The sequence below is a fragment of the Dinoponera quadriceps genome, unplaced genomic scaffold (assembly GCF_001313825.1).
Source record: "Dinoponera quadriceps isolate SergipeBrazil2010 unplaced genomic scaffold, ASM131382v1 scaffold946, whole genome shotgun sequence".
Lineage (NCBI taxonomy): Eukaryota > Metazoa > Arthropoda > Insecta > Hymenoptera > Formicidae > Dinoponera > Dinoponera quadriceps.
The window spans coordinates 605,035-625,310 of record NW_014555069.1 but is presented as its reverse complement, the minus strand read 5'-3'; the positions used below and the strand labels follow the sequence as shown (position 1 = coordinate 625,310).

Here is a 20,276-nt window from a genome sequence, read left to right as displayed (position 1 = left end):
GTGCTTTCGACTGTTAGAAGGAGACAGACATATATTACATCACGACTGATTGTCACCTACTTTTTTTCGGGCGAGTTTGTCTCAATACACGATGTGACTTCCAGACTTGGTCTCCTATAGTTCTTTGTTTCTATCTGTGCGATTATCTTGATTGCTGCAAGTTTCTCGTTACAAAGATATATGTGGCATCGCGAGTACTTATTTTGTGAATAACTATAACGCAAAAAAAACTGTTCTCACTATAATTAAGTGAATTGTGGTAAACCAATATTATCGCGAAGCATTTATTCGTCATTATCGTGAATTGCTTATAAACATTTGAGCACATAGGTATCTATTAATTCGCGCACTATGTTTATCTGTCGCCATTTATATCGTGAGATAAACGTTACAGAAATATTGTTATGTTAGAATTAATATTTTTAATCAACGCCGCGAGATAGGGAATTGATATAAATTGAAGAGATCACGATCGACATGCCACAATGTTTATCACGATGAGTACTCTCGTCGGTCTTATAATCGCGTGTTTAGCGCTCGGCACTAACGGTAAGTTTATATCAAATATATTTTTATTAAATATTTATTAAGTATTGACTCTTTGAAGAGAAGAGTATGGTGGAACTTCAGTGCATTCCGTGAAAGTTGAAAGCGCATAACTGAAATAATTCTTTAAATGACAATTTTGATCCATAGGTTTATTAAAACCGCTAATTATCGGTGGCCAGGATGCTCCGATCGAACTGTATCCATATCAGGCTTCATTGCGATATGAAGGTTATCACTTTTGTAACGCAGTTATTATTAACAAGAGATACGTCATTACCGTTGCGCAATGCGTTTATGAGTATGTTCTCCCCCCCCCCTCTCTCTCTCTCTCTTCTTTTGTCTCTTTCAAATCATTAATATTTAATAGCGTTATACTAAATGCACTTGCTTGTGTGTAAATTGTGCGTACGCAAAATAGTTGTGAACTTCATTATTATAGTAATATTACAGCCGTGTGACAGTTTTATGATATAGATTTGCTATTACAGTGTCAGTAATCCATACATATACAGCGTTATGGTTGGAAGCGATCGTCTCGATAAACCAGGCGATGTATATCGAGTATTGAACATAATAGTACACAATGGTTATAATAAAGCGCTACATATTCACGACATCGCTTTGATTCGCGTGACGGAGGATATTAAGTTTAACGAAAACGTCCAACCTATTTCCCTACCAACCGTCGAACGAAATTACGATGATTATCCTCTCATGGTTACAGGCTGGGCAAAGAACAACGTAAGTACGGGACTCCATCTTCAAGTCTAAAAATTTCGTTTTTGTAAAAAGAATCGTGATGAATTAATTAATTTTCCTTCCTGTTTATTGACGTAAACTTTTGGCTTCATTCGCCTGAAAGAATTTTTCTTTTATTAAAATAACACACTAATACCCGCTTCGGTCTCTATTAGTTCATTTATCATTAATAGACCTTACATTGATAGAAACGACTGACTTATAACTGAAATAACCAATTCAACAAATAATTTTCTCTTTCAGCTGTCCTATTTTCCTGACCCATTACAAGAAATTCTAGTAAAAGGATATCCTCAAGAAATATGTAACGAAGAGTATGATTTTCTTGTAGAAAGTCATATATGTACTAGATGTTTGGAAAACGGTGAAGGATTATGTAACGTGAGTAAAATAAATAAGATATAATAACGTTTAATTTATTACAATGTCATAAAAGAATTCGTTAAATATATATGGCGTGCCACTGTTGTTTCATGTTTGAATTGATATCAGAAAATAAAAATCGAATTTTCACGTTTGAATATTTGTCGTCAGGATAAGTTGTACAATTTTATGTAATAATTGACAATTTTTTTAATTTCTTTTTTTTTTTAAATAAGCAGCTATCTCTTAAAAAAATAGTTTCAATATGTAATCAATGTGTAAACGGATCTTGTGCTTAGAGTTCTGCGATATACTACATGAAGTCAATAAGTTCAAAAGGATTGATATTATATGAGAAACTTTGGCAAATGTCAATATGTTAAATAGATTTTTATTTCCATAGGGTGATTTCGGTAATCCGGTCGTTGCTGACGGTATTTTAGTTGGTCTAGTGTCACTCGCACGTTGCAGCCCCACGTATCCAGACATATCCACCAGGGTATTCTATCACAAATCATGGATCGATGAGAAAATCGAGAAGATCTAATGGTAAGATAATAATGCGAGCGATACTCATTAATCGAACGTCATTCTCAGATTTTCGTCGCGCATTTTGTTTGTGACATATCTCGTCGAAGAACTCCTTTGCACTTATTAACGGATGTGTTAACGAATAAATAAATGTATCAGAATCAAAATAAAGCTTCAATTATTGTTATCCTCTTTCTCTTTTAAATTATACTTTGCATCCGTTAACCTGTAAGTAGTAGGCGTGTGATTTTTTGATAAACGCTGTTAATACCCAAATTGAAATTCTGACGCTACTTTAACGCTTTTAAAGATAGCTTGCGCCCACTTACTTGAGACTATAGACTAGTAAAAACCTTTACTTTGATAATATTACACTTGTTAATTTCTCTCTTGAATATTTAATTCTATAGATTTCATTTTACTATTATCTTGAAGCTGTAAGTGTTTTCGATATTTTGATTATTAAATTTATATGAATGTTCAAAACATCCTATTCTGGCACTAAAACAACAAAAATCTAAGACATTATAGTCAAAGTAGAAATAAATTATATTATCAGAATTAAACCTATTATCTTAGCTCCTATTGTGTTATAGAATTAAACTTTATGTTTAATTCTAAACTTTAAAGTTTAACACGGGGCTACAATTTCGACTTGGGTACATTTTGAAATTCTGGCAGTTACCGCTTCAATCTTCAAAAAGTCTTTTAACGTGACATAATGTGTATAAATCTTCAAAATATAAAATAAATTGGAAATTGGTGAGAAACAGAGAAGAGAGAGTGGGAGTTGGTGAAAAATATCTACGTGTCGGAGAGATGCACGTTAGTATTCTAGGATTAAAAAGATTGGTGTATCAGTCTTGTGTGGAATGAACTGTGTAGCTCTGTATAGTATAATCTTGGCACATATATACCCATGAATTTATAAATACTATCCTTGTACGTTCAATTGCGCAATTAACAATTTACGAATTTTGTGATTTACATGTTTTCTCCGATAACGACGGATACATATTATATCCGATGTCCGGATAATACTGCCCGCACTTGGGGAAATTCTTTGGAATCGGCGGAATGTCCTCTTGATCGCCAACTTTTAAAAGAACTTCCATACCGACCATTTGATGGTAAATGAAGTGACAATGGAACAGCCAGTAGCCTGAAACAAAATGCAACAAAATCTCGTTAAAGTCTTCATTCTCGACATGGTGTTTTTAATGTCACAAAAGAGAAAAATTTAAATAAGAAGGCTCGCCTTTGAATAACTTGTAGATATATTCACGTATACATTCTTTCATATTTCGTTTTTTTTAATATTTTAAGGGATTGTAAAGTGAAACGAGTTTAATGAGAATTTAATGAAATTTGCACTACGTATACATTAAAATATTATCTGCTCGCGCAATTAGAAAAAATAAACCATTCAAGAGCTGAGATATTTGCAATTAAGTTGACATTTTTTTATACGTGTTCCTTGAAGTTAGTCTTTATATTACCTGTGCATCTCTATTCAAGATCAATTGATATATATCTATAACATTAATAAGTAAAATAAAAAGCAGTAATATTTTCATATTTGTAATCATGTATACATCTATTTACATCAACATTATTTTCAATTAACATTCATTATTTAGATAATAAAATAAATGTATAGAAACGCAAAAATTCCGATAAAAATTAAATTTATGAGTAACATCATTGAAAATACGATACTTGCAACCTCCTTAAGTAGCTTATATTTTCAAACTTTATCTTTAGAAACTTATAATTCTCTACTGTGTTTTCCTTTATTGAAAGATTCTTGCCAAGAGACTTACCAGGATTGGTCGCACGGAAACGCAATACGACATAGCCGTTATACGGAATCACGATTGTGTCTTTCCTCACCGGCTTGTCAAAGCACCTGTTAACTAGATCGTGCTCGTCCATTTCCCGCACGATTTCCCAATTAATGCTGGTGACACTTTTGTTCACTGCTCGTCCCATGCCCATTACATAAAACGCATGTCCGTGCATATGTAATGGATGGGACAAATTCGTCGCTTGCACTACAACCGAAAATAAATAATTATACCGTTGTCTGTGCCGCAGGCATTAATTTGTACCGATTGCATCCATGTGAATAAAATAAGTATAGCAAGTTCCGACAATTGAATACACTCTCTGGACAACAGAAAGCAAGAGGGTCTATTTGTGCGAACATCTAGTCGCTAGTAACAACAAAAGTGTCAAAGGGTACTCACGTTCGTCGACCAGCAGTATCTCGACTATTGCGTTCAATGGGATATCCAATTTGTGCGTGCAGGTGCACACGCCACCCTCACAATTGTCCGGTATGGTACTTCTGTTGCAGTATTGGTTATCCGGAATGTCCATTGGCTGAGAAAGAGGTGGCGAGGGTGGGAACTTGAATGATATACCGTCCATTAAGCCGTTTATGGTAGCTCTACCTGCAGCGACTGTTACAAATCAGAATGTTATGCATATAGAAAAAAATAATTTAGTAACTGAATTTTCCTGGAGACTAGACTCGGTTGTGAGAACAAAAAGACTCCTACAGGAGATTTCTCAATCAATTGCTTTCATTTTCTCAACCTTTCTCAACCGAGTTTTAGTGCGGCTGAATTTTCATACGAATGTGATCAGCCGCGGTAACAAAGACATCATTTCTTTTCACCGAATTTCTTCATCTAACTCCTATACAGTTGCAGGAACTGAGATATTTCCCGTGTGATATTTTCCAATTGATTTTTTCGCGCATACTTCGATATTGTTCATTATCTTTATTAAGATAACGATCGATAACAACTGTATATAACGCCCCGCTCGTGTTTCTTTGAAATTCGTTTCCAAATTTTGTTCAGTACCTATCAAGCTTACCCATAAATCTACGATAATGATTAGGTTCAAAAACTTCTTGTAACGTGTACTGCTGAAAACCGACGGGTAAATAGAATTTCATGTCGGGCTCTTTCTTAAGAATTCTTTTGTCTATCTCCGCTTTACTCTCTAAATTGCTGACGCAAATTGTATCGTCCAGCGGTACCTCGCAGGTTGCATTCAACGCGTTCAACACCTACAAAAAATTGGGTATCGGTCATCTAAAGCGAAACAAAATATATTTTCTATATAAAGTCTTTTCAAGTTAAACTTTGCTCTATATATAGCGTGACAGCTGAATCATTAGAATTCGATTTCTAACCCATACATATTGAGAAAAAAATTATTCTAACCATAATCGCACAAATGAAAGACTTATTATAGGAGGAGCATTTCACTAGTAAGTGTTACCATAATACCAGTGATAGTAATAATCTTATATGCATATTGTTATTACTACTTTTTAGATTAAAACCGGAAGAAGATGTACGCGAGAAAAACACTTCCGTTTGTTAATTGAATTTCCCATTGCCTGTGGGGACCAGAAAACTTAGCTGTAAGAACGGAAAGATTCATGTAGGAGGTTTCCGTTTTTGCAATTGCTTTCAGTTGTCTTAACCGAATTTTAAGCAGCTGAATGTTTACACGCGAATGTTCTCAGTCTCGCTAATAGAAATATCATTTCTCGTCATCGAGTTTTCATCTAAGCTTTCTGTTCAATTACAGGAACTGAAATTTTTTCCATGTAGCCGAAAATGAGCCGTAATTTTAGTGGGAATTCTCTATTCTGAATTGTCGAGAAAACCTTTTCATTCGAAACTCACGAGACCCTGAGGGAGACCTTCGTTGTAAGCAGGAGCCTGTAATTGCGGTTTTTTCGAAGCGCCTTTGTAGCGCAACATAGCTAATTGTTGCACGCGAGTCTCTGAGCATCCACCCATGCCGCGAACTTGTATCCAATAAGTGCCGACGGATTGGTTGGCGTGCAAAATGAAATCGTAACGTTCGCCTGCAACGTTAGAATCCGAATATCATTATACTGAAAATTTTCGTCGCGTAAGCAATATTTAATATGTGACGCAAATTAATTGCTGGGCCTTACGTTAAAACGTAATTTACATAGAGAAAAATAATTTGGAGGAACGGTAAATTTTATATTGTCGTGGCAAGTAAATGAATGTTTCTGAAGTATATTATCCAATATTTGACGAACTGATTTTTAAGGTTATTTTACGGAGAAATACTTCACATATAAACACATGTATATAATATTTCTTCGTAAAATGACCTGAAAAGTCAACTCCTAATATATTAGACCAAAACAAGCGATGCATTTTCCAATGTTTTATTTTCGGGGAGCTTCGTTGTTCCCTTTGAATCATCACCCCGGACGCAGCCTAAGGAATCTGAGGAGCCTGGTTGGAGACAAATCAAAAGACGAGGTAAAGGGAATAACGCAAGGAGTCTCCCGAAAATTGGCTGGAAAGTGCCGAGCTCTGTATTAAACAGTATGCAGAGGAAAATGTAATTCTATTACTGACAAAGCAAGAAACGGGAAAAATGCAGTACCTGCGAATGATGTGACAGAATCTACCGTTTTTGGTTCGATATCCAGACCGTCCGTGGCAATAATGGTTATCTTGTGATTTTGTATGGTGAACATACCAGGGCAAACCGTGCAGAACGCATTAATCAAACGCATACGATATCGTTTACCGGGCTCAACATCGATCACTTCTAACGTGGTGTTTGTGACCATACCGGTCTTTGGATCCTGTAAAGACCACATGCTCGTTAACAATCGACAACACAACATCGGCAACAAAAATCGAACTTTTAAAGTTTCGCCATTTTGTTAAATCTTTTTTTCCTCGTTTTGGTTCTGCCATATATTCATGTAGATTAACAATTTTTTTGCATTTCAAGCAGAATAAAAAACTGCAATTATGCCCACCGTTACGGGATAAAAGAAATACAAAATGGTTTGTAACATTTAAGTTATAGAGATCTACAAAAATGCATAAATGTTATTTAAGTATAATTGAATATGTACACCAAACCTTATATTTGCAAGTCTAATAGTTTAAATTAAAAAAATGTTAAAATTTGCTTAAAAATTCATCGTCTAGACAGGAATCGTCTTTCAAGAGAGATAAGAAGGGATGAAGCAAAACGAATGTTATCGGGAATGCAATCGACCAGTATAAAGTAAACAAAACAAAAGTTAGCTTTTATCTGGACATGTCCTGAAGATATAACATTCGTCAAACCCACCGTGTAACGTCCTTTGCCGTTGATAAGTATATTGTTCGGAAATTGACCGACTTCGGAGAGACGTCTGCCCGGGAAATAGTCCACTCCTTGTTTATGCATCCAGTCGTTCATTATCAGAACATGAGTAGAGAGGTCGTAATCGTAAAGGTGACCGTGAGGATCGTACTCGGGCGGTTGACGCACGACAATGCTACCGAAGACCCCATCCATCTTCTGTAGACCGGTGTGCGCGTGCCAGAAATGCGTTCCTGGATTACTCGCGCTCCATTGATATCTGCGTAAAAAGTCCTTTTGTATTTTACACGAAACATTACGAATCCGCTGACTGTACTCACGATATTATTTACACAGTTAAACTCAGACCAGGGAAAGTTACATGGAAAAAAATCGTTCTGTTTGTAGGAAATAGAATTTTTTTCTTATTATAGCCCAAATATGATTCTTATAACTAGAAATTCTGTTTCCTTCAACCGAAATGCGTCCTGTTCCCTTTCTGGTTAATACAACCAAACTTTTAATTTTTTTCAAATCATCACCATGTTATTCGTGTTGAAAAAAATAGTTAATCACTGTTACGCATTATTAATTTTGAAAAATAACTTTCTAGCAAATTGCGTCACTAAGAAATATTAATTTTCTTAAATGTTGATAGTTATGTGATTTTCAATGTTTTACAAAACGGTGTTTAATATAAAATCTGAAAAACGGCTCCAACACGTGTTTAAAGGCCGATTTTTCAAGGACATTGTAATCACCTGAATGCATTGCCGCCGGTGATAGGACACTGCGTCACGTACGGTACACCGTCATAATGTTGGGATCCGCGTTGAAACATTCCATGCCAGTGAATCGACAGACTGCTGCCGCTCATGTGATTCTCAACGTCAATCACTACGTGATCATCTTTGCAAACCTCGATGGACGGTCCCGGCAGCTGTCTATTTACAACCGGTGCGGAGCGCTCGATACCGTCGGCGGGCACGCATTGGCAATTACTGCAGAAATGGTTCGTCGCATTGGGAATGCACAATCTGCAGGCACTTTAACAAAAATGCGTTGTTGAAATTCTATCATGTAGAAACATAAATTGTCGATTAGCTTCGGATCGGAGTTTGGTGGAAGTCGTATAACAAACGTAACGCGATGATGTAACGCGAGAGACGATCAACGCCAACTTACAATCCATTGACCTGATAATATTCCACGATGAAATGGTAATAGCAGATCCTGCGATCGCCCGGGCGACACGTGCGGGCGCATTGAACTGGACTGGACATCGTGGTGTTCGTGAGGAGCAGAGGGGATAGGCAGAACCTCTCGTCGATGGGTCTCAGGTGGTCCAATCCGGCCACGACGGATTTGCTGCTCTGCAAGCGGTGCCGATATTTAATATTGTTCGGATTGCTCTCCGGATCCTTCATCGGCGTAATGGGCATCGTCGTCCTGTGACTCGGTTGGGTGTTGCTGGGATACGGAGTTTTCGGTATATCTTCATAATAATAATTCCTTCTCTTGCTGCCCGGCTGCCTGCTCTCATTGCTGATAAAGCGATCTGGCTTTCTCTCAGGTGGCTGCGACCTTGTCATGTAAAAAGGATGTTCTATCACATCCTCATACTGTCCTAACAAGAAATCGCGTATCGATGATGCATCTACGGCAAAAGCACACCACACTTTCGTTTATCATATTGATGCTTATGATTGCACATCGAAGTGCACGACAATCGAGATATTGTCATTGTGCGCTCTTATCCCTAATCAACGAATGTTTATCGCGAATTACACGATTTCGTTGCACACGCGATTACTCCGGAAGATAAAGCGGTCTTATCTGAAAGAATTGAGAAAATTGATCGATCGGTAATTCGAAAATAAGTCATACTCGCCATCCTGCTCGATCGGAAGTAAGAATAGGACATATTGAATACATTTTTGTTTAATGCACGTGTTACTTAGATCAAATTTTATCCATTATTATATATATTCACACGCACATGCTACTCACGTATTCACGTAGTTTATTATTCATATATTTATAACTATTTACTTTATTCGTCATTTATTATTTATGTGTCCGTCGTGTATTCATATTTCATTATATTACTTAATATATATTATACAATCATTATATATATCATGATCCTAAAAATATATTAAAATAAACAATAACAAATATTTTATATTTATTTGTTATATCTATAAACAGAAAAAAAGATAAATGATGAATAATAATGCAAATAAATTACTGGTATATTCATTTAAATAAAGTAATAAACAAGTAAAAAATAAATAAGTTATTTAAATAAATATAATTATTTCATGAATTCTGAATAAAAGTGTTCTTCATAGATTTATTTCAAATATATATGTAAAATTTGCCTAAATTTGAAAAGTTTAATCACGAAAAAACTGAGGTCAAATCACTGAAAGAAGAGGAGAAAAAACGTACCGCAAAAGACGAACGCTAAATACAGCAGTAAGATTCGCGTCACAAGTTGCATCGCGACTAATTACGATCGACTGGGCCGTGCGCGATGCAGCTTCCACGGGCTCTTATATGATTTTGTCGCTTGCACGTATTATTATTCGATTGAATGAACATGCTTATAGCACAGCTGAGTACATACGTATCTCGATGGACCGAAAACTCAACTCGAAAAATTCCGCTTATTATTCATACATTGCACGTACCAGATTGTTAACACGAAGCGGACGTGATGATAATCCCGGATATTCACGTTCCCCGTTCGTCGTGTCATGTAGATACATCAATAAGAGCCGACGGTTTATCGAAGGAATATTATTAGATATCGAAATGCGTTCAGACTAAATTCACCTGATAATTTGTACATGTGTAACGATAAACGCAGTATTTAAAGAAACATCGGCGCTTGATAAAAATTCAATTCTAAGAGCGACGCACAATGGTTGTAGCAAAGCATAGTGTTACAGGATATAGTGCTTGTGCAAAATATTATTCAAGCTTGAATATCGGATGTTTTCACAAATGCCGAGTATGGAGGAGTCTCAGAAAGTGTCTCGTATAATCCTTATTCCTACATGTCGCATAAAAGCGAATACAAAATTAACCGTAGCTATAAATATTATAAAATACACTTAAAACGTCAACGTCCAACTACACATTATTTTTGCGATCGCGATACGCAGTTTTGCGATCTAGCCGTCTAGATGAGAAAAACGGCCCGAGAGACGATAAGCTTCCGAGCTCTTTGTTAGAATCAGACAGGTACTACGTTTCTAGTTGAATCAAGTATGACTTACATACGTTGTTTCATTATGCACATCAGAAATTTATTTTATGCTAGAATCTAATAATTATCTATCATTCATTTATCTTATAATGTCACTGATAACAGGTACATTAACAATTACTACAATATAAGTCTGTAATTATTTGTATCAGGTACAACAGTGTGAATCGCGAAGTTATTCTACAACTATCGGGTTCTTTGATAAATTCGTTTTTGCGAAGCCAATACTTTTATAGTTGGACATAACTCTATTCTGGCTGGTTATCGAAAGGAAAAAAAAGACGAAAAAATCGTGCCTGATTGTAGGAATATAGGTACAGATTTTTCCGTACGAAAAATCCGTACGAATTTATCAAACAACTCAATAAATCTTTCGAATAACACGAATTTGTTATGTACATATATAGATATAGTCAGTGAAAGAAATGTTGCGACAAGTTTCGTACCCAACAAATGAATTTTCCTGTTGGATCATGATGAATATGTCACGTAGTTCGTGGAAGTGAAAGTGTCATAATCTTTCTCCCGCTGACTGTGTATATAACGTCAAGGTACATCTATACGGGAAAAAATTACACGAAAAAGTTACTGGTATACTATTGAAAAACAATGGTTCTTCTAATACTATACCAGTAATTTTGTCCGATTCTTGTAGTTTTTTCCGCAATCTCACTTTATTCGCGTGTCTTGTAACAGAACACGCGGTATTCGACGCATCTGACCTGGCGTGGGGTACATTGCCGTATAAATACTTGCAATCATAATCTGAGATCCGGGGAAGCGATTGATTCGAAATATAAAATCGGCTGATTTATCCCGCAGTAAGTATGAAATCATTAACCGTCCAGTTGATTTCGAGTTATTTTTGGTAAGAAATTTCCACACTGCGGAAAGCCTTGCGGAACAGGCGGTAGGTCGGATGGGCTTCCAACGCGAAATACGTTGCCCATACCCGTCGCCAGATGATAAATAAAATGACAATGGAACAGCCAGAAACCTGCAATTAAAATATTCGATTGTCCGAAAAACGCTTGAAATTCGAATTCTTTGTAATTACTGCGGTACAAATTATTCGAGCGATCCCTTGTTATCATTTTTACACTTACCGGGATTGTCCGCGCGGAAACGCACAATCGCATAACCTTTGTTTGGAACAGCTATAGTATCTTTAAATGGCGCCAAAGATTTTCTCCTATGCAGAAGGCCTCTCCTGTCCATTCTTTTTATTTCGTCTACGGTGATTCCACTTCCGTTATTAGGCGCGCCGTAGCTCATAATGTTAAAAGCATAGCCGTGTAGATGGAACGGATGATGCAGTCCGGGTACTCCGGCTAAAAAGAGAATTCAATAATAATGCAACAGCTGTCTAAGTAACAAGTGAATCGGAAAGGTATCTTAATTGGTCGTTCGCTACGATAATTAAAATCTACACCGCGACCAATCGCGCGCACTTTCTCGCGGATTTCTCGAGATTTTACTCGAAAAGTAGAGTGACAACTAAGTCGCTTGTATTCGAGTAAAACGTGCTTACTTTCATCAACGATGATGAGTTCAACGATGCCGTTGTACGGAAGTTCAATGATGTGCGTGCAAATACATGGATCTTTGCAATCGCTCGGTTTGTTCGTACTGTTGCAGATCAAGTCGGATGGTATATCTTCCAATTGCGAAAGCGGCGGCGAGGGCGGCAATCTCAACGCAATGTCATCGACATAAGAAATCGTATTACGGCCACCGGGCGCAACTATGCTCACATCACAACATTATATCGCAACATTTCACTTATCAAGATGCTTCAGTAATATTTGCTAATTAATCGGTTTTCTTATTATAATTCTAACGGATGAAAGTAAATCTTACCCATAAATTTGTCGAAAGAGTTTGGCGCAAAAAGATCCTCTCTATTGTATCGATAGAATCTAAATGGTAAAAATATCTTTGCGTCTGGTTTTTTTCTAAAAATGTCTTTGTCAATGCGTTTCGCGCTTTGCAAATTGCTGACACAAACTGCATCATTTCTTGGTCGATCGCATTGAGAATCAAGTGGATTTAGTACCTATATAGGTCATCATTAATATTAGAATTAAATTAAAATAATTAATTAAATAAACAAGAATAGCAAATAAAGTGATAATCATTTACGCGCAAATAACCAAATTTTGTCTAAATTATTCACAATTAAGTATATCATACTGTGATGAATAAGAGAAATGTAACGAGCGAGCAAATTTGTTCATTTGTACTCACGATTCCTTTGGGAAGTGGAGAGTCGTAACTGGGCATAGGCGTTGTCGGTTCATTTAACGCACCATTGTATTGCAATATAGCGAGTTGCTGAATCTTCCTGGATTCACACGGCGACTTTATACGAAGTTGAATCCAATACGAGCTGACTTTGTTGTTCGCGTTTATGATAAAGTCATAACGCTCTCCTAGAAAGAAAACATTCGATATCTTTCACACTCTGAGAATATAATATTATTCACAAGAAATCATATCAATATCGTGGTGGAGTCAATTGTCATTTTCGATTGTAGATAATTGTAATTGTAGACAACGATATTTATATCGCAATAATCCGTGAACACTCGATATGTATCGTACTTCTTTCTTATTTCCTTCATTTTTCTTCATTTTTCAACATAAAATGTCGTTTACGTGGAAAATACGGTCTCTACAAAGATTGGATATGATAGGAAATTTAACGAAATATAAAAGCCATCTTATCACTAAGAAAATTTCACCGTAATTATGTCAACAATAAAATTCACGCAAAATTATCTTTCGCATATCCGGCTTGTTCGTGCCAATCTTTATCGCATACATATGTATGTATACATGCATACACATGAGCACTCAATAATGAAGATTGAATAATCAAGATTCCATGATCCAGAGTGATCTTTATCTTGAAAATGATCGATCTCATGGCATATATTATTAATCTCAAACGGAAAAAACATGATGTCGCTGACACCTCCGGCGGGAGCGTCACCGCTGATACCTGGGGCGTATTATCTAGCGATATCCAACAGGTTAAAGCGCGTCTTTGAATTATTATATTTAAAAAATACCAAAACATCATATATGCCTTAACATTGTAACTAGATTCACACTTGCGCTATTTTCACATGATTTTCACATAATTTCTTAGTTGAAAATCCTACGGAACCTTAATAAATTGCACTTATATTGTGTTTAAGAGGACTTGTCCCAGGATGTTTAATAAGTTGTGCTTTGATAATAATAATAAATCAACATTTGTCGCTTCGTGTGCCAATCTTTCGTATAATTTAAGTGGACTGATCACCTCGAACTTTGTGTCATACCTGAAACGCTAACGATGGAATCCACCGTGGTGGGTTTAACTGAAACACCGTCCGTCGCTATGAGGGTGAGAGTATGGTTCTCGACGGTTAAAATCGACGCACAGACCGTGCAGAAGGTATTCACAAAGCGAAACCGGTAACGACGATCGCGTTCTACTTCGAACACTTCGAAATTCGGGTCGATAACAGTACCGTTTCCCTGAAAATATTATGTCTTTATTATCCTTCACTTGTTCTTTTCGCTTTTTGTTTCAATTCGAATATTACGATTTTACGTAGAGAGTTTACTTGATATCGTCCTTTGCCGTTAATCAAGATAGAGTCCGGATCTTGAAATCTCGGAGAAGTTTCATTGCGACGGCCTGGTATTCGTGACGCACCGAACTCATGCATCCAGTCACTGATGATAATCGCATGGCGAGATAAGTCGAAATCGTACAACTTGCTGTGCACATCGCGTCTTGCTGATTGACGTACGATCAATCTTCCGAAAGCTCCGTCTATCTTTTGCAGTCCGGTATGAGAGTGCCAGAAATGAGTACCTGCGTTGTCGGCATTGAACTGATATCTGGTGAAAGAGCAGGAAAAAATGTATAAACGGAATCAACATTATTCGTTGCGACGGTAATCAAATTTCATTGGCATGGCCACATTAATAAATTATTCGTAATTGGAGCAGAAACAGTCTTGTTGTCGGGATCGAAAATATTCTGTCAAATGAGTTTGTCCTTTTAGGACACGTTTTGCTAAAATAGTGTTTTTCTACAGCAAAATAATTGAGCGAAGCGGCAATTAGTATTCTCAACGAGTCGTTGTCCGTAAAGTAACAAACAGATTTTGCTACGACAGCATAAAATTTGCTGTGCCAGTAAATTACTTTTCTCCCTGTAGCTATCCAGTTCAGGGTAGGTAGTTACCTGAATGTAGCTTGTTCAGGAATCGGGCATTGAGTAACATGGGCCGCACCGTCATAATATTGGGAATTCTTCTGGAATATCCCATGCCAATGGATCGTCAGCCCCTCACCCTCTATTTTATTAGCGACGTCCACCACAATCTTGTCGCCCTCGCAAACATCGATGGTAGGACCGGGCATCATTCGATTCACCGATATAAGGGTCCGTTCCACTCCATCCGCGAGTATGCACTGACAATTGTTGCAAAAAGCGTTGGTTGCGTTCGATTCGCAGAGTTCGCAAGCTCTAAACAAGCACAATGTGTGAGTAACAGTTCACATCATTAGGAAGAAGCGTAACTTGATGTTATCGGGTGGCTCTTTTCCCTGGCGAAACATTAGAAATCAATCCGCCAACTAGGAAGTTAACATTTCTCCGAAAATCTCAAATATTATCTATTCATTATAAATGAATGATGATTTTTAATGATCAAAAATTAAAATTAATTAAACACCTTTAAAGAATCTATTAATATAGCTGCTTGACTCACTCGCTGAATACGGAGTAGTACTCCACTTCGAAACGATAATAGCATATCCTAGGTTTCTCGCGATCGTTACAGGTGCGTGCACATTCAAGAGGGCTGTACAAATCGGGAAGATCAGGCGTCGGATCCACTTTGATCGGGCAAATTCCTCTTATTTCCGTCCTTTCATCGTCGACTCCGCCAATTATCCGGGATCTTTTCAAATTCTCTCCCGAATAGTCATTATTGGTGTTCTCAGTCGAATCTTCGATCCAGTTCAGATCCTCGTACCACTCTTCGGACGAGTTTCCGACCGGAAACTCGTCGTCGACCCAAGTCCCATCCTCTATCGAGATCGCATCGTCGACCGGAATCGTGTCTTCCACCGGAATAGTATGATCTACGATCTGCGATTGTGCATCTGCAACCAACGCGACATATCGATCATGATTTTTCTAAATTCGCATTCTTTTTATTCGTTTACGAATTGAGAAATGTCGACGCACAGTACGCACTCATAGGTCTCGCGAACGCGACGATAAATTAATTAATGATTACATTAATCGTAATAATTGAAGTGATAAATTCATGACAAATCCAAGCTCACCCAGTGATTGTTTCATCGGCTTTTCATTATTTATATTATATATCACATCTCCTCTTTCTCTTTGCGACTTTTTTGTATTCACAAAAAGACGTCAGCAGAAGCAAACAATACGCATGATAAATGACACAATGAAACGATTCGACGTATTTGCAATAAAAAATACGACGTTGCAATAAGAAGTTTTGCACAACCGTAATAACGGGCGACATACGAATGATATTACCTACCACAAAAAGTCAATAATACGCAGAGGATGATCGAGCGGTGGAGGATATACATTGTCGCGAAATGTGTGACGTTTAGCTATGCGTGCCATATTTAGTATCGCTTTTATACACTTCCGAAGATGTATATATAGTCATACACACACACAGACTTTAAGCTTAGATACACTCTGATAAATACGTATTTCCTCGACAGCATGCGCGGTCTTGTCAATAAAATGTATATAAAGATAGAGTATTGTTTGATTGTGTGAAGCGAAGTGTTTTTATTTGAGTGCGTGTGTGTGAGAGAAAGAGAAAGAAAGGGAGGGGAGAGTGGTTAAATGATCTTACGCTTCGTATTAAGTGAGAACTTTATAAATATCATTCCTCGAAGACCTTCGCTCAATTATTTACCAACTCTATTTGTCGCATAGGCACATTAGACAACTCGCTTATCGAGGAATTTTCTACATAATTAACTCATTACCTTCTACATAATTTACTGTGTGTCCAGTTTATCTAATTTCCGCGTAATATATCACTTGCGTATGCTAATTATTTTGAACTTCCATGGTGTGTTCGCAAATATGATCTCAAATGTAATTACATGTCCCCTCGATAAAGTGCTTCTCTTTTTATCTATACAATAGGTATATGACCGATATATACATGACCACTTAATTAGAAAGTGCTACACTCCAGGAAATGATGTGGACTCGATAAAATTTAAGTAAAAAGAAATAGAATTAATCGTCGATAATATTGCAAATCATAAAAATAGCGTCGTATTTGTTAGAACGTCCGTTAAGCTGAAATAATAATCAACCACGAATACATTCCATTAAAAAAATATACCTTTTCATGTATGTTTCTTCCAAGACAAACCTGTGGTACAAAATGGTTTGTAACAAAGACCTTTGTATCACTGATATTGCATTTCTTGCCGGAAGCTGACGCGATCGATTTTTTCGCAGGGTGATACTGCGATATCGAAGCATCAAAGATCTTTTTTAATCTGTATGCATTTAGAGTGTCGCAACTATGTAAAAGTAAGATGTATAATCGTTGCTTCTTACAAGTTTTCCACTTGGAAATTTCAAGACATACAAATATCGCGTTAAATTAAATTTTTTAATTTAATCTACGAAATTTATATGCATCCAGTGAGATGAATTTCCCGTTATTATAAGCTATTATTCGGCTATATTATATTAAGTTCCTAATTTTGGTCTTCACATATAATGGCACCATGTCAAAAAATAATGTTATCAATTCACGAGTCTTTATGTAGATAAAAAAGGCAATTCAAACGAAGGATACTTTCTCTCGAAAAATGATTCTCGTAAACTTGTTTTTGGGTTTTTTGTCACCTTAATATGTATGCTTACCGATAACTCTTGATATTTGTCTTATTCAACCAAAAAGGAGCGTTTATCTGTAAATTGCTTGCATGATAGTGTTAGTGATTGGCAAATTCACGCAATCGCTAATACAATACGAGGTATTGTATTACGTGTACTTACCACAAATACTATTGAATCGCACGCGGTCTCACAGGCAAACGTTGTTTAATTACCGTTCGTAATTCGCGTCGCGTCTTAAATTTTAGATTTCCTCGAAGAGCTGCACTACACGCGTAGTAAAAAAAAAAGATATACGCTTTCGTGATGTAGTCTCTCGCAATATTTTGCAGCTGGAAATTTCAAGACGCACTTATGCACAATGCACAAATATCACATTAAATTAAATTTTTTAATTTATATCTACAAAATTTATATGCATGCAGTGAGATGAATTCCCCGTTATTATAAGCTATTATTCCGCTATATTGTATTACATTCCTAATAAAAAGACTAAACGTATTAGTAAAAATTACAATGTGATACGTGTACCTCTATTAGGTATATGTTTGTATCATTCGATTTTTATAATTTAATTAATTCTATACGTAAACAAAATCTCAATAACTTGACAACAACATAAAATCATCGCTTCCTTATTTCCTTTTCGAGTATCTTATAAATGCTGTCATGGAATTTTATACAAGAGCAGAATAGCGGAAGAGATTGCATATCAAAGTGATTGCATTAATACCGAATAAGACGCAGTAAAGCAATGCATTTAAAACTCCGGCACATGGACTGATAAATAACGCATTATTAGCAAGCAAGGTCGTGTTTAATTAGATGGCTTTAACATACTTTATAGCGAGTTATTTTGAACCGTCGAATCCTAGAATTTTTAAGATATTTAAAGAAGAAATTTTAATGCTACAAGTGAAAAAATATTCCTGGGAAAAGAAAGATCATATATAAAATTTGCCCAAATATATAATCATATATGTCCACAACGAGAAAATACTTGTTGTTTACAAATTATATGCATTTTTTCGTATAGACCACACACGTAAATATCATATATGATTTTATATAATTATATATAATTATACCCACATATTAGTTAGTGTAAATATTTATTAAATATAAAATTTATATATCTTGTATATATAAATTATATATTGATGCATTTTTATAAATGTACTAATCAGAATGTATGATAAGCTGGGTCGAGTCAGCAAATCGAAAATGCCATCAGTGTTTCGAACTAGACCTCTCTATTGACCACCGGCTATATCGATTGGACGATACTAGAAAATCACTAAATCACGGCTGGTGGTTGGTGGTGTGGTCAATTGCAACGTAGTCAATCGGGATTCTTTCGTTTAATAGTGTGCATATAGTGTGTGTTTCCGAACGCAGCCCCTACTACACTAGTTCTTTTTTCCTCTCTTTCCCACCAAATTTCTGCGTTTATAAATCCTATTCAACCCGAGTGGAATACCATTTCATTGATCAATCGAGATAGAAAGAGCAAAAATTTCTTAATTTGATTGGTTAACGAACTCTACCAGTCGATTAGGATTTCCGAACGCAGTCCAAGAAAGAGAACAACGAGAACCATTGCAAGATAGTGTAGTCAGTGCAGCAGTAGAAAACAAGTCCAATGTTAATCTGTAATGTGAGGTGATTTAAAGTGTCATACACGTAATTCAATATCGGTTAAATTATCGTAGTAATGCTAGCGTCAAATTAAACAACTGATACATTGCTGGAGCCAGTTATTAGACCAACTGATACAGGTTATGCTTTATTGTAATCAATTGTACATGTGGATAATGTGATAGATTTAAGATAGTACGTTTCACATTTTGTAGAATAATTCTTAATTCAAACTTGATAACCGACGTGTATCAAAATTATTTATTTGCTATTCATTTGTCATGTGATTTACTTTTTAAATGTGTGCTTCTTTTATCTCACAGCATGAACAAGTTATATTGTGATATTAGGAGTGTTTCTTTCTTTTTTTAATTCTGATGCTTTTTAGTTATCAGATGTACAATATGTTTTACGATATATAAGATGTCTAAAACTTTTCTTTCAATCGTTCGTACAAAGATAGAACAGGTTAAACTGAATAGAAAAGTCCTCTGCAAACAACACAAATTTTTTAGTTATTATTTAAAGAAGCCTTTATATACGACTATTTTCAATTATTAATAACTCAAAATTTTGCGTATTTGTTTGTAAAATAGTAGAAGATTTTTGTTCAGTTTAACCCATTCTACCTTTAAACGAGCGATTGAAAGAAATTAGGACATCCTATATAAAATGATTATTATGACAGCTTATATCTCTTGATCTGTTGAAAGTATGAAACAAAAGTATGAAAAATTGAATAACTCAACAAATATTAGAACAACAGATGTAAGCTATTATAGTTCCGTGAATTATTCTAGTATATGCATCATATAGTTGCAAAGTTCAGCCTCAGTTGTAATTTTACAATTCATATTAATGTTATTTCTACAGAATATTTTGGAATAATGGATGAATTTCCTTTGCTAAAAGTGGAGCTGCAAGCAGATGTTTACATGGTGTGTTTGCAACATGCTTTATCAACAGAAAACTTTGAAGTGATGGGTTTACTCATTGGCAATGTATGTTTAACAAAGTATTTCATATTTGATGCTTTTATATATATATGTGTGTGTATATATATATATATATATATATATA

General features: G+C 35.9%; 4 protein-coding genes across 6 annotated transcripts in view; 2 read left to right on the top strand and 2 right to left on the bottom strand.

Moving 5' to 3' along the window:
- Positions 1-485: 485 nt before the first annotated feature.
- On the top strand, positions 486-2,218 carry LOC106742906 (chymotrypsin-1-like). The gene is made up of 4 exons (XM_014616262.1): positions 486-549; positions 697-847; positions 1,038-1,290; positions 2,075-2,218. The coding sequence occupies exons 1-4, from the start codon at positions 486-488 to the stop codon at positions 2,216-2,218; spliced, it is 612 nt and encodes a 203-aa protein (XP_014471748.1).
- A 474-nt stretch (positions 2,219-2,692) lies between these two features.
- On the bottom strand, positions 2,693-9,862 carry LOC106742905 (laccase-4-like). The gene is made up of 11 exons (XM_014616260.1): positions 9,811-9,862; positions 8,542-9,013; positions 8,118-8,402; positions 7,363-7,636; positions 6,658-6,862; positions 5,913-6,097; positions 5,089-5,284; positions 4,452-4,667; positions 4,026-4,256; positions 3,191-3,364; positions 2,693-2,703 (listed from the first exon to the last, which is right to left on the bottom strand). The coding sequence occupies exons 1-11, from the start codon at positions 9,860-9,862 to the stop codon at positions 2,693-2,695; spliced, it is 2,301 nt and encodes a 766-aa protein (XP_014471746.1).
- Positions 9,863-11,020: 1,158 nt separating this feature from the next.
- On the bottom strand, positions 11,021-16,286 carry LOC106742922 (laccase-5-like). Its single transcript, XM_014616284.1, has 10 exons — positions 16,219-16,286; positions 15,409-15,805; positions 14,880-15,164; positions 14,251-14,530; positions 13,963-14,161; positions 12,881-13,065; positions 12,494-12,689; positions 12,165-12,377; positions 11,740-11,964; positions 11,021-11,630 (listed from the first exon to the last, which is right to left on the bottom strand). The coding sequence occupies exons 1-10, from the start codon at positions 16,268-16,270 to the stop codon at positions 11,470-11,472; spliced, it is 2,193 nt and encodes a 730-aa protein (XP_014471770.1). The 5' UTR covers positions 16,271-16,286; the 3' UTR covers positions 11,021-11,469.
- Positions 16,287-18,995: 2,709 nt separating this feature from the next.
- Positions 18,996-20,276, top strand: part of LOC106742917 (lys-63-specific deubiquitinase BRCC36-like) — a 3,816-nt gene continuing 2,535 nt past the window's right edge. For 2 of the 3 annotated variants that reach the window (XM_014616277.1, XM_014616276.1), the window contains exons 1-2: positions 18,996-19,336; positions 20,070-20,197. In XM_014616277.1, the coding sequence (XP_014471763.1) occupies positions 20,084-20,197 (114 nt within the window). In that variant the 5' untranslated portion in view covers positions 18,996-19,336; positions 20,070-20,083. The remainder of the gene's footprint in view (positions 19,337-20,069; positions 20,198-20,276) is intronic. The other variant, XM_014616278.1, reaches the window with a different exon arrangement.